The 15,129-nt window shown below is 44.9% G+C and overlaps 1 protein-coding gene across 1 annotated transcript in view; it reads right to left on the bottom strand.

Moving 5' to 3' along the window:
* The window catches only part of LOC137340257 (SH2 domain-containing protein 4B-like), a 239,271-nt gene that overhangs the window by 207,604 nt on the left and 16,538 nt on the right, over positions 1-15,129 (bottom strand). The window contains exon 4 of the mRNA XM_068002675.1: positions 12,123-12,134. Within this exon, the coding sequence (XP_067858776.1) occupies positions 12,123-12,134 (12 nt within the window). The remainder of the gene's footprint in view (positions 1-12,122; positions 12,135-15,129) is intronic.

Genomic DNA, 15,129 nt, shown 5'->3' with positions numbered 1-15,129 from the left:
CAGTCGGCAGTTGATGCTAGCTCACTTGTGAAAGTTAAACCTGAGATTGATAGATTTCTGTGAACCAAGGGTATTAAGGGATATGGGGCTAAGACGGGTATATGGAGTTAGGTCACAGGTCCACCATGATCTCATTGAATGGCGGAACAGGCTCGAGGGGCTAAATGCCACTGCCACTTGCTGCCTCTTGATATGCGCCACCTTCTCCTGCAAGAAAACTGGACATGTGTCTGGACGATGTGCCTATCATGGTTGAATAGCTGCCTGTGTGTGGCCTGTGAGTTGTGGGTGGGCGGCTTGCAACGGTGGTAATGTGTAAAGGTGAGAGGGTTGAGTACTGATGGAAAGAGTTTGTTGGTATGTAGGGGAAAGGGGGTGTAGTGTGTGGTGCAGTTGGTAGGAGACACCACTTGACAGTTGACCTCACTCACCTTGACCACTCGTGTCAAAGCATTGAACTTCTTCCTGCACTGCATCCATGTCTATGATGCTGTGAGCCTGGCATTGACTTCGCCCCCCGCTGCCTCCCACTACCTTTTGGATATATGTCTGGAGGCCCTCTTGCTCCCCTCCCCCCCCACGGATATGGGATGTCCATCCTTCTGTCGACTTCTTGCACCAAGGCCTCTGGTGCATCAGCCGAGAACCTTGGTGCACGGAATCTCAGATCGGCAGATTTGTGAGGTCTGGCATGCAGATTGGAGGCTGCAGGATTTAATAGTGTGCAACCTTTATTCAATATTTTAATATAACTCATCAGTGTGTAAAAATAGGGATGGGACCTGCATCTGTGCTTTACGTGTGCGATGTCTGATCTCCATTCAGACTCCGTGCAGGCTGTTATAGTCAGCAATTAATAGGTACCAGCTACCTTTAAGAGAATTCTAACAGACAGCCTGCCTTTCAGAGAGTGGAGCTTCCCCCTGCTGGTGGAAAATGCGAATTGCATTGAATTCTCGTTCAGTGCTGATTTCCAACGCAGATTTCAGGTAAGTCCTCAGACCTGACGAAAATCTCGTCCTGCCCGCGCAGGGACCATTGGGCACTGGGTAATAGGGGATCGTGCTACCCCCGCCCAAAAACAGGCCTGATCCAATTTTTTTCCCCCTTTGTGTCCTCCTCACAGTTTATTTTCCCACCTAGCTTTGTATCGTCAGCAAACTTGGATACATTACACTCGGTCCCTTCATCTAAGTCATTAATACAGATTGTAAATAGCTGAGGCCCAAGCACTGATCCTTGCGACACCCCACTAATTACAGCCTGCCCAGCTGAAAATGATCCGTTTATTCCTACTCTCTGTTTTCTGTCTGTTAACTAATCCTCACTCCATGCTAATATGTTACCCCCAATCGCATGAGCCCTTATCTTGTGTAACAACCTTGTGTGGGACCTTATCGAATGCCTTTTGAGAATCCGAATATACGACATCCACTGGTTCCCCTTTATCTACCCTGCTAGTTACATCCTCAAAAAACTCTAATAAATTTGTCAAACACGATTTCCCTTTCATAAAACATGTTGACTCTGCCTAATCATATTATGATTTTCTAAGTGCCCTGTTACCACTTCCTTAGTAATGGATTCCAGCATTTCCCGATGACTGATGTCAGGCTAACCGGCCTGTAGTTCCCTGTTTTCTCTCTCCCTCCTTTCTTGAATAGCGGGGTTACATTTGTTACCTTCCAATCCACTGGAACCGTTCTGGAATGTAATTTCTCAGACTGCAGCTGTACTGTCATGGGATGCACCTAGAATGTAAGCACTCAGACTGTAACAGTCCTGTAATGACTGTAAATACTCAGATTTTAACTTTCCAGAAATGGGCCAAATATAGAATTTATAAATATTCAGTCTGTCGCTGTCTTTCAATCAACTGCAGATAGACTTTAAATACCCAGACTGTAGCCCTCCTGTAATAGACTGGACATAGAATGTAAATATTTAGACTGTAGCTGTCCTGTAATGCAGCTGTCCTGTAATAGACTGGACACAGACTGTAAATACTTGGATTGTAGCAGTCCCATTATGGACTAGATATAGAATGTAATTACTCAGACTTTGGCTGTGCAGAAATGGGCCATATATAGAATGTAAATATTAAGGCTGGGGCTGTCCTGTAATGGACAGTATAAAGAGTGTAAGCTGTCAGACAGTAGCTGTCCTATAGTGGGTTGTACATTGAATGTAAATACTCAGACTGTATCTACCCAGTAATGGACTGTACAAACAATGTAAGTTCTCAGACTGCAGCTGTCTTGTAATGGACAGAGAAAGTAAATGCTAAGACTGTAGCTGCACTGTATTGGCTGTATATAGAATGTAAGTGCTCAGACTGTACCTGGCCTGTAATGGGCCAAAGATAGAATATAAATACACAGACTGTAGTTACGCTGTAATAGGTCGTACATAGAATGTAAATACCCATGCTGTAGCTGCCCTGTAATGGTGTACCTAGAATGTCAATACTCAGACTGCAGCTGCCCTGTAATGGGCCGTACATAGAATGTAAATATTCAGACCACAGCTGTCCTGTAATGGACTGTACATAGAATGTAAATACTCAGGCTGTAGCGAGCCTGTGATGGTCTGTACATAGAATATAAATGCACAGATTGTAGCTGGCCTGTAATGCAGGAGTCTTGTAATAGAATGGACACAGGCTGCAAATACTCAGACTGTAGCAGTCCCATTATTGACTAGACATGGAACGTAACTGAGAGTGAGTCTGGGGAATTAATAATGGAGAATAAGGAAATGGCGGATGAATTGAACAGATATTTTGCATCCGTCTTCGCTGTAGAGGATACAAATAACATGCCAGAAATAATTGTGAATCAAGAGGTGAAAGGGAGGGAGGAACTTAAAACATTTACAATCATCAGGGAAAGGGTTTTGAAAAAAATATTAGAACTAAAAGCTGACAGACAGGAATGAATAATTGTTGTAATTCCTGCACACGTTCTTTAAATATTAGCCATTACCTATCCACCATCATCCCTTTTAGTAAAGTTCCCCAATCTATCATAGCCTCAAACTTTCGTAATTTCCTTTATTTAGATTCAGGACACTAGTTTCGGATTCAACTACTTCACTCTCCATCTTAATGAGGAATTCTATCATGTTATGATTGCTCTTCCCTAAGGGACCCCGCACAACAAGATTGTTAATTAATCCTAATGCTAGAGTCTATTATAAAAGATGTGATAACAGAACACTTGGAGGGCATTAACGGGATTGGACAAAGTCAGCATGGGTTTATGAAAGGGAAATCATACTTAACAAATCTACTGGAGTTTTTTGAGGAGGTAACTAGTAGAATAGATAGGGGAGAACCAGTGGATGTGGTGTATTTGGATTTTCAGAAGGCTTTTGATAAGGTCCCACACAAGAGGTTAGTGTGCAAAATTAAAGCACATGGGATTGGGGGGAATATACTGGCATGGATTGAGAATTGGTTGACAGACAGGAAACAGAGAGTAGGAATAAACAGGTCTTTTTCTGGGTGGCAGGCAGTGACTAGTGGGGTACCGCAGGGATCAGTGCTTGGGCCCCAGCTATTCACAATATATATCAATGATTTGGATGAGGAAACTAAATGTAACATTTCCAAGTTTGGAGAGGACACAAAGCTGGGGTGGAATGTGAGCTGTGAGGAGGATGCAAAGAGGCTGCAATGTGATTTAGACCAGTTGGGTGAGTGGGCAAGAACATGGCAGATGCAGTATAATGTGGATAAATGTGAGGTTATCCACTTTGGTTGTAAAAACAGAAAGACAGATTATTATCTGAATGGTGATAGATTGGGAACAGGGGGAGGTGCAACGAGACCTGGGTGTCCTTGTGCACCAGTCGCTGAAAGCGAGCATTCAGGTGCAGCAAGCAGTTAGGAAGGCGAATGGTATGTTGGCTTTCATTGCAAGAGGATTTGAGTACAGGAGCAGGGATGTCTTACTGCAGTGATACAGGGCCCTGGTGAGACCACATCTGGAGTATTGTGTGCAGTTTTGGTCTCCTTATCTGAGGAAGGATGTCCTTGCCATGGAGGGAGTGCAACGAAGGTTTACCAGACTGATTCCTGGGATGGCAGGACTGACGTATGAGGAGAGATTGGGTCGACAAGGCCTATATTCACTAGAGTTTAGAAGAATGAGAGGTGATCTCATCGAAACATATAAAATTCTAACAGGACTAGACAGACTAGATGCAGGGAGGATGTTCCCGATGGCTGGGGAGTCCAGAACCAGGGGTCACAGTCTCAGGATACGGGGTGTGCCATTTAGAACCGAGATGAGGAGAAATTTCTTCACTCAGAGGGTGGTGAACCTGTGGAATTCTCCCAGGTCCTGACGGACTTCATCCTAGGGTCTTAAAAGAAGTGGCTGCAGAGATAGTAGATGCAATGGTATTAATTTTCCAAAATTCCCCAGATTCTGGAAGGGTTCCATCAGATTGGAAAATAGCGAATGTAACTCCTCTATTCAAGAAAGGAGGGAGACAGAAAGCAGGAAACTACAGGCCAGTTAGTTTAACATCTGTCATCGGGAAAATGCTCGAATCGATTATTAAGGAGGTTATAACAGGGCACTTAGAAAATCTCAATGCAATAAGGCAGAGTCAACACGGCTTTGTGAAAGGGAAATCATGTTTGACTAATTTATTAGAGTTCTTTGAGGAAGTAACAAGCAACGTGGATAAAGGGGATCCTGTGGATGTGGTGTACTTGGATTTCCAGAAGGCTTTTGACAAGATGCCACATCAAAGGCTACAACACAAAATAAGGGCTCATGGTGTAGGGGGTAACATATTAGCATGGATAAAGGATTGGTTAGCTAACAGGAAACAGAGAGTAGGCATAAATGGGTCATTTTCAGGTTGGCAAGATGTAACGAGTGGAGTGCCACAGGGATCAGTGCTTGGGCCTCAACTATTTACAATCTATATCAATGACTTGGATGGAGGGACTGAATGTATGGTTGCTAAATTTGCTGATGACACAAAGGTAGGTAGGAAAGTAAGTTGTGAAGAGGACATAAGGAGTCTGCAAAGGGATAGAGATAGGTTAAGTGAGTGGGAAAAAATTTGTCAGATGGAGTATAATGTGGAAAATGTGAACTTGTCCACTTTGGCAGGAGGAATAGAAAAGCAGTCTATTATTTAAATGGAGAGAGATTGCAGAACTCTGAGGTACAGAGGCATCTGGGTGTCCTCGTACATGAATCACAATACGTTAGTATGCAGGTACAGCAAGTGATTAGGAAGGCAAATGGAATGTTGTCATTTATTGCAAGGGGAATAGAATATAAAAGTAGAGATGTTTTGCTACAGTTGTACAGGGCATTGGTGAGACCACATCTAGAATACTGTGTGCAGTTTTGGTCTCCTTATTTAAGAAAGGACATAATTGCTTTGGAGGTAGTTCAGAGAAGGTTCACTCGACTGATTCCTGGGATGAGGGGGTTATCTTATGAGGAAAGGTTGGACAAGTTGGGCCTGTATACACTGGAGTTTAGAAGAATGAGAGGTGATCTTATTGAAACATATAAGATCCTGTGGAGACTAGAAGGGGTAGATGCTGAAAGGATGTTTCCCCTTGTGGGAGAAACTAGAACTAGGGGCAATAGTTTAAAAATAAGGGGTCTCCCATTTAAGATGGAGATGAGGAGAAATTTTTTCTCCCAGAGGGTCGTGAGTCTGTGGAACTCCCTTCCCCAGAGAGCGGTGGAGGCAGGGTCATTGAATATTTTTAAGGCTGAGTTAGATAGATTCCTGATTAACAAGGGAGTCAAAGGTTATAGTAGGTAGACGGGAAAGTAGGGTTGAGATCACAATCAGATCAGCCATGATCTTATCAAATGGCACAGCAGGCTCGAGGGGCCGAATGGCCCACTCCTGCTCTTAATTCGTATGTTCGTACGTATGTAAGCACTCAGACTTTGGCTGTCCAGAAATGGGCCACATATAGAATGCAAATATTCAGGCTACAGCCGACCTGTAATGGGCTGGACATGGAATGTAAATACCAGATTGTAGCTGACTTTAAATAGGCTGTACATGGAATCATAGAATCATAGAAAGTTGCGGCACTGAAGGAGGCCATTCGGCCCATCGCGTCTGTGCCAGCCGAAAAAGAGCTATCCAGCTTAATCCCACTTCCCAGCCCTTGGTCCGTAGCCCTGTAGGTTACCGCACTTCAGGTTCTCATCGAAGTACGTTTTAAATGAGTTGAGGGTCTCTGCCTCTACCACCCTTTCAGGCAGTGAGTTCCAGACCCCCACCACCCTCTGGGTGAAAAAATTCCTCCTCAGCTCCCCTCTAATCCTTCTACCAATTACTTTAAATCTATGCCCCCTGGTTATTGACCCCTCTGCTAAGGGAAATAGGTCCTTCCTATCCACTCTATCTAGGCCCCTCATAATTTTATACATCGTAATTAAATCTCCCCTCAGCCTCCTCTGTTCCAAAGAAAACAACCCCAGCCTATCAAATCTTTCCTCATCGCTAAAATTCTCCAGCCCTGGCAACATCCTCGTAAATCTCCTCTGTACCCTCTCTAGTGTAATCACATCTTTCCTGTAATGTGGTGACCAGAACTGTACACAGTACTCAAGCTGTGGCCTAACCAATGTTTTATACAGTTTTGGTATAACCTCCCTGCTCTTATATTCTATGCCTCAGCAAATAAAGGAAAGTATTCCATATGACTTTTTAACCACCTTATCTACCTGTCCTGCTACCTTCAGGGATCTGTGGACATGCACTCCAAGGTCCCTCACTTCCTCTACACCTCTCAGTATCCTCCCATTTATTGTGTATTCCTTTGCCTTGTTTGCTCTCCCCAAATATATCACCTCACACTTCTCTGGATTGAATTCCATTTGCCACTTTTCTGCCCACCTGACCAGTCCATTGATATCTTCCTGCAGTCTACAGCTTTCCTCCTCACTATCAACCACACGGCCGATTTTTGTATCATCTGCAAACTTCTAAATCATTCCCCCTACATTCAAGTCCAAATCATTGATATATACCACAAAAAGCAAGGGACCCAGTACCGAGCCCTGTGGAACCCCACTGGAAACAGCCTTCCAGTCACAAAAACACCTGTCGACCATCACTCCTTGCTTCCTGCCACTGAGCCAATTTTGGATCCAACTTGCCACTTTCCCTTGGATCCCATGGGCTTTTATTTTTTTGACTAGTCTGCCATGTAGGACCTTGTCAACAGCCCCTTGCTAAAATCCATGTACACTACATTAAACGCGTTACCCTCATCGATCCTCCTTGTTACCTCCTCAAAAAATTCAATCAAGTTAGTCAGACACGACCTTCCCTTAACAAATCCATGCTGACTGTCCTTGATTAACCCGTGCCTTTCTCTAAATGACAATTTATGCTGTCCCTCAGAATTGATTCCAATAATTTGCCCACCACTGTGGTTAGACTGACTGGCCTGTAATTACTCGGTCTATCCCTTTCTCCCTTTTTAAACAACATTATGTTAGCAGTCCTCCAATCCTCCAGCACCACGCCTGTAGCCAGGAAGGATTGGGAAATGATGGTCAGAGCCTCCGCTATTTCCTCCCTGGCTTCTCTTAACAGCCTGGGATACATTTCATCCAGGCATGTCGATTTATCTACTTTCAAAGATGCTAAACCCCTCAATACTTCCTCTCTCACTATGTTTATCCCATCCAATATTTCACACTCCTCCTCCTTAACTACAATCTCTGCATCGTCCCCCTCTTTTGTGAAGACAGATGCAAAGTATTCATTAAGAACCGTACCCACATCTTCCACCTCCACACATAGTTTACCTTTTTGGTCTCCAATAGGCCCGACTCTTTCCTTAGATATCATCTTGCTCTTTATATATTTATGAAACATCTTTGTGTTTTCCTTGATAATGTAAATACTCAGACTGGAGCTGTCCTGTAACGGACTGGACATAGAATGTAAACACTCAGACTGCAGCTGTCCTGTAATGGACTGGACATAGAATGTAAACACTCAGACTGCAGCTGTCCTGTAATGGACTGTACATAGAATGTAAACACTCAGACTGCAGCTGTCCTGTAATGGACTGGACATCGAATGTAAATACTCAGAATGTAGCTGTCCTGTAAGGGACAGGACACAGAATGCAAGCACACAGACTCCAGCATCCTGTAATGGGCCATACCTATTTTCTACATATTCAGATTGCAGCTGCCCTGTAATGGACAATACATCGATCGTAAATTCTCAGACTGTAGCAGTCCTTTATTGGACTGTACTTAGGCTGTAAGTTCTTGTCTGTAGCTGTCCTGTAATGGGCAGGGCATAGAATGTATATGTTCAGATTGTAGTTGACTTTTAATAGGCTGTACATAGAACGTAAATATTCTGAATGTAGAAGCCTTGTAATGGACTGCACGAAGAATGTAAGTACTCTGGCAGTAGCTGTCTTGTAATGGACTGTTGATATAATGTAAGTTCTCAGACTGTAGCTGTCCTGTAATGGGGTTGTACGTAGAAAGTAAATACTCATGCTGTAGCTGCCTTGTAATTGGCCGTACATGGAATGTAAATACGCAGACTGTAGCTTTCCTGAAATGGGCCATATGTAGAATGTAAACACTCAGAATGTAGCTGTTCCGTAATTGGCCGTACATAGAATGTAAATAAAAACAGAAAATGCTGGAAATACTCAGCAGGTCAGGCAGCCTCTGTGGAGAGAGAAACAGAGTTAATGTTTCAGGTCGAAGACCTTTCGTCAGAACTGGAAGATGTTAGAGATTTAACAGTTTTCAAGCAAATACAGAGTCTGGGAAAGGGGAGGAGGAAGGAGAGGGGGGGAAATAACAAAAGGGAAAGTCTGTGATAGGGTGGGGGGCAGGAGTGATTAAATGATAAAAGGGATGATGGTGCGAGGCAAGGAGGGTGGGAATGGGACAGGTAAAGAAACAGAAGATGGGTCTAGAGGAGCTGTAAATGGCAACATCAGAACCATCACCAGCACCTGCTGACCAAAAAAATGGGAGCAGTGGTTCTGATCTGAAATTATTGAAATCAATGTTGAGTCTGGAAGGTTGTAAAGTGTCCAATCAAAAGATGAGGTTCTGTTCCTCGAGCTTCCGTTGAGCTTCATTGGAACAGTGTGAGAGGCCGAGGACCAGATAGATCAGAGTGGGAGTGGGACAGGGAATTAAAACGACAAGTGATCGGCAGGTCAGGGTCACACTTGCGGATTGACCGGAGATGTTCACCCAATCTGTGTTTGGTCTCCCCAGTGTAGAGGAGACCACATTGTGAGCAGTGAATCCAGTAAATTGAAAGTACAAGTAAATCACTGTTTCACCTGGAAGGAGTGTTTGTGGCCCTGGACAGTGGGAAGGGAGGAGGTGAAAGGGCAGGTGTTACATCTCCTGCGCTCACATGGGAAGGTGCCGTGGGGAGGAGAGCAGGTGCTGGGGGTGATGGAAGAGTGGATCAGGGTGTCACGGAGGGAACGGTCCCTTCGGAATGCAGAAAGGGGAGGGGAGGGGAAGATGTGTTTGGTGGTGGGATCGCGCTGGAGGTGGCGGAAATGGCGGAGGATGATACGTTGAATGTGGAGGCTGGTAGGGTGGAAGGTGAGGACAATGGGGACCCTATCATGGTCCTGGGAAGGAAGGGAAGGGGTGAGGGCAGAAGTGTGGGAAATAGGACAGACACGGTCGAGGGCCCGTCAACTACAGTGGAGGGGAATCCTCGGTTGAGGAAAAAGGAAGACATACCGGAAGCAGTGGTGTGGAAGAACAGATGCGACGGACAAACTGGGAGAAGGGAATAGAGTCCTTACAGGAAGAGGGATGGGAGGAAGTGTAATCAAGGTCACTGTGGGAGTCGGTGGGCTTATAATAGATAGTGGTTGACAGCCTATCCCCAGAAATGGAGATAGAGGAGTCGAGGAAGGGAAGGGAAGAGTCGGAGATGGACCATGTGAAGGTGAGGGAAGGGTGGACATTGAAAGCAAAGTTGATGAAATTTTCCAGTTCGGGGCGAGAGCAGGAAACGGCATCGATAGTCATCGATGTACCGGAAAAAGAGGTGAGGGAGGGGACCTGAGAACATCTGGAACAAGGAATGTTCCACGTACCCCACAAAAGGGCAGGTATAGCTGGGACCCATACGGATTCCCATAGCGACACCTTTTAAATACACAGACTGTAGGAGCACTGTAATTTGTCACTGCATGTAATATAAATATTCAGACTGTAGCTGTCCTGTATTTGAGTGTACATGGAATGTAATTTCTCAGCCTTTACCTGCCCTGTCGAGGGCCTTACATAGAATGTAAATACACAGTCTGTAGCTGCCATGTGATGGGCTGTACATAGAATGTAAGTTCTCAGACTGTAGCAGTCTTGCTGCATGGACTGTACATGGACTGTAAGTTTTCATGCTGTAGCTTTCTTGCAATGGACTAGATATATAATATACATACTCAACCTGTTGCTGTGCAGTAATGGGCCATACATATTGTCTACATTTTCAAACTGCAGCTGCCTTGTAATGTGCAGTACATCGAATGTAAATTCTCAGACTGTAGCTGTCCTGCAATGGGCTGTAGATAGAATGTAAGTATTCAGACTGTAGCTATCTTGTAATGGACGATATATATAATGTAAGTATTCAGACTGTAGCTATCTTGTAATGTACAATATATATAATGTAAGTATTCAGACTGCAACTGTCTTGTAATGGACGATATATATAATGTAAGTATTCAGACTGTAGCTATCTTGTAATGGATGATATATATAATGTAAGTATTCAGACTGCAACTGTCTTGTAATGGACGATATATATAATGTAAGTATTCAGACTGTAGCTATCTTGTAATGGATGATATATATAATGTAAGTATTCAGACTGTAGCTATCTTGTAATGGATGATATATATAATGTAAGTATTCAGACTGTAGCTATCTTGTAATGGACGATATATATAATGTAAGTATTCAGACTGTAGCTATCTTGTAATGGATGATATATATAATGTAAGTATTCAGACTGTAGCTATCTTGTAATGTACAATATATATAATGTAAGTATTCAGACTGCAACTGTCTTGTAATGGACGATATATATAATGTAAGTATTCAGACTGTAGCTATCTTGTAATGGATGATATATATAATGTAAGTATTCAGACTGCAACTGTCTTGTAATGGACGATATATATAATGTAAGTATTCAGACTGTAGCTATCTTGTAATGGATGATATATATAATGTAAGTATTCAGACTGCAACTGTCTTGAAATGGATGATATATATAAGGGTACATAGTGGTCATGTTACTGGGCTAGTAATCCAGAGGCCTGGACTAAAATCCAGAGTCATGAGTTCAAATCCCGCCACGGCAGCTGGCGAATTTAAATTCAATTAATTAATTAAATTCAATTAATTAAATAAAAATCTGGAATTAAAATACTAGTATCAGTAATGATGGCCATGAAACTACCGGATTGTCGTAAAAACCTATCTGGTTCACTAATGTCCTTTAGGGAAGGAAGCCTGCCGCCCTTACCCGGTCTGGCCTACATGTGACTCCAGACCCACAGCAATGTGGTTGATTCTTAATTGCCCTCTGAAATGGCCTAGCAAGCCACTCAGTTGTAAAATGTCGCTACGAAAAGTCATAATAAGAATAAAACCGGATGGACCACCCGGCATCGGACCACTCGGCACCGGACACGACAACGGCAAAACACCAAGCCCAGTCGACCCTGCAAGGTCCTCCTTACTAACATCTGGGGACTTGTGCCAAAATTGGGAGAGCTGTCCCACAGACTAGTCAAGCAACAGCCTGACATAGCCATACTCACAGAATCATATCTTTCAGCCAACGTCCCAGACTCTTCCATCACCATCCCTGGGTATGTCCTGTCCCACCGGCAGGACAGACCCACCAGAGGTGGCGGTACAGTGATATACAGTCAGGAGGGAGTGGCTCTGGGAGTCCTCAACATTGACTCTGGACCCCATGAAATCTCATGGCATCAGGTCAAACATGGGCAAGGAAACCTCCTGCTGATTACCACCTACCGTCCTCCCTCAGCTGATGAATCAGTCCTCCTCCATGTTGAACACCACTTGGAGGAAGCACTGAGGGTAGCAAGGGCACAAAATGTACTCTGGGTGGGGGACTTCAATGTCCATCACCAAGAGTGGCTCGGTAGCACCACTACTGACCGAGCTGGCCGAGTCCTGAAGGACATAGCTGCTAGACTGGGCCTGCGGCAGGTGGTGAGCGAACCAACACGAGGGAAAAACTTACTTGACCTCGTCCTCACCAATCTACCTGTCGCAAATGCATCTGTCCATGACAGTATTGGTAGGAGTGACCACCGCACAGTCCTCGTGGAGATGAAATCCCGTCTTCGCACTGAGGACACCATCCAACGTGTTGTGTGGCACTATCACCGTGCTAAATGGGATAGATTCAGAACAGATCGAGCAGCTCAAAACTGGGCATCCATGAGGCGCTGTGGGCCATCAGCAGCAGCAGAATTGTATTCCAGCACAATCTGTAACCTCATGGCCCGGCATATTCCTCACTCTACCATTACCAACAAGCCAGGGGATCAACCCTGGTTCAATGAGGAGTGTAGAAGAGCATGACAGGAGCAGCACCAGGTGTACCTAAAAATGAGGTGCCAACCTGGTGAAGCTACAACTCAGGACTACATGCATGCTAAACAGCGGAAGCAACATGCTATAGACAGAGCTAAGCGATTCCACAACCAACGGATCAGATCAAAGCTCTGCAGTCCTGCCACATCCAGTCGTGAATGGTGGTGGACAATTAAACAACTAACGGGAGGAGGAGGCTCTGCAAACATCCCCATTCTCAATGATGGCGGAGTCCAGCACGTGAGTGCAAAAGACAAGGCTGAAGCATTTGCAACCATCTTCAGCCAGAAGTGCCGAGTGGATAATCCATCTCAGCCTCCTCCCGATATCCCCACCATCACGGAAGCCAGTCTTCGGCCAATTCGATTCACTCCACGTGATATCAAGAAACGGCTGAGTGCACTGGATACAGCAAAGGCTATGGGCCCCGACAACATCCCAGCTGTAGTGCTGAAGACTTGTGCTCCAGAACTAGCTGCGCCTCTAGCCAAGCTGTTCCAGTACAGCTACAACACTGGCATCCACCCGACAATGTGGAAAATTGCCCAGGTATGTCCTGTCCACAAAAAGCAGGACAAATTCAATCCGGCCAATTACCGCCCCATCAGTCTACTCTCAATCATCAGCAAAGTGATGGAAGGTGTCGTCGACAGTGCTATCAAGCGGCACTTACTCACCAATAACCTGCTCACCGATGCTCAGTTTGGGTTCCGCCAGGACCACTCGGCTCCAGACCTCATTACAGCGTTGGTCCAAACATGGACAAAAGAGCTGAATTCCAGAGGTGAGGTGAGAGTGACTGCCCTTGACATCAAGGCAGCATTTGACCGAGTGTGGCACCAAGGAGCCCTAGTAAAATTGAAGTCAATGGGAATCAGGGGGAAAACTCTCCAGTGGCTGGAGTCATACCTAGCACAAAGGAAGATGGTAGTGGTTGTTGGAGGCCAGTCATCTCAGCCCCAGGGCATTGCTGCAGGAGTTCCTCAGGGCAGTGTCCTAGGCCCAACCATCTTCAGCTGCTTCATCAATGACCTTCCCTCCATCATAAGATCAGAAATGGGGATGTTCGCTGATGATTGCACAGTGTTCAGTTCCATTCGCAACCCCTCAGATAATGAAGTAGTCCGAGCCTGCATGCAGCAAGACCTGGACAACATCCAGGCTTGGGCTCATAAGTGGCAAGTAACATTCGCGCCAGATAAGTGCCAGGCAATGACCATCTCCAACAAGAGAGAGTCTAACCACCTCCCCTTGACATTCAACGGCATTACCATCGCCGAATCACCCACCATCAACATCCTGGGGGTCACCATTGACCAGAAACTTAACTGGACCAGCCATATAAATACTGTGGCTACGAAAGCAGGTCAGAGGCTGGGTATTCTGCGGCGAGTGACTCACCTCCTGACTCCCCAAAGTACTGTAGTTGTCCTGTATTGGGTTGTACATAGACTGTAAGTTCTCATAATGTAGCTGTCCTATAATGGGCTGGACAAAGAATGTAAATATTCAAACTGTCGTTTGCCTGTAATGGGCTGGACATAGAATTCAAATATTCTGATTGTAGCTGTCCTGTAATGTCCTGTAATGGGCTATACATAGAATGTAAATATTCAGACTGCAGCTGTCCTGTATTGGACTGTAAATAGAATTTAAATACGCAGACTGAAGCTTCACTGTAATGGGCTGGACATAGAGTGTAAATCTGCAGACTGTAATGGGCTGGATATAGACTGTAAATATACAGACTGTAGCTGCGCTGAAATGGATGTACATAGAATGTAACTGCTCAGACTGTACTTGCCCTGTAATGGGCCATACATGGAATGTAAATATTCAGATTGTAGCTGTCCTGTAATGGACTGCACATAGAATGTAATTACTCAGATTGTAGCTGCCCTGCAATGGGCCGTACATAGCATGTAAATACTCAGAATGCAGCTGCCCAGTAAGGCAGCATATATAGAATGTAAATACGCAAACTGTAGCTGTCCTGTAATGCAGCTGCCCTGTAATAGACTGGACACAGACTGTAAATACTCCGATTGTAGCATTCCCTTCATGGACTAGACATAGAACGTAAATACTCAGACTTCGGCTGTTCAGAAATGGGCCATATATAGAATGGAAATTCTAGTCAGGAGTGTGATGGAATACTCTCCACTTGCCTGGATGAGTGCAGCTCCAACAACACTCAAGAAGATCGACATCATCCAGGACAAAGCAGCCCGCTTGATTGGCACCCCATCCACCACCCTGAACATTCACTCCCTTCACCACCGGCGCACTGTGGCTGCAGTGTGTACCATCCACAGGATGCACTACAGCAACTCGCCAAGGCTTCTTCGACAGCACCTCTCAAACCCACGACCTCTACCACCTAGAAGGACAAGAGCAGCAGGCACATGGGAACAACACCACCTGCACGTTCCCCTCCAAGTCACACACCATCCCGACTTGGAAATAT

This window comes from Heptranchias perlo, chromosome 21, assembly GCF_035084215.1.
Source record: "Heptranchias perlo isolate sHepPer1 chromosome 21, sHepPer1.hap1, whole genome shotgun sequence".
In the NCBI taxonomy this organism is placed as follows: domain Eukaryota; kingdom Metazoa; phylum Chordata; class Chondrichthyes; order Hexanchiformes; family Hexanchidae; genus Heptranchias; species Heptranchias perlo.
This window is presented reverse-complemented; position numbering and strand designations above follow the sequence as displayed.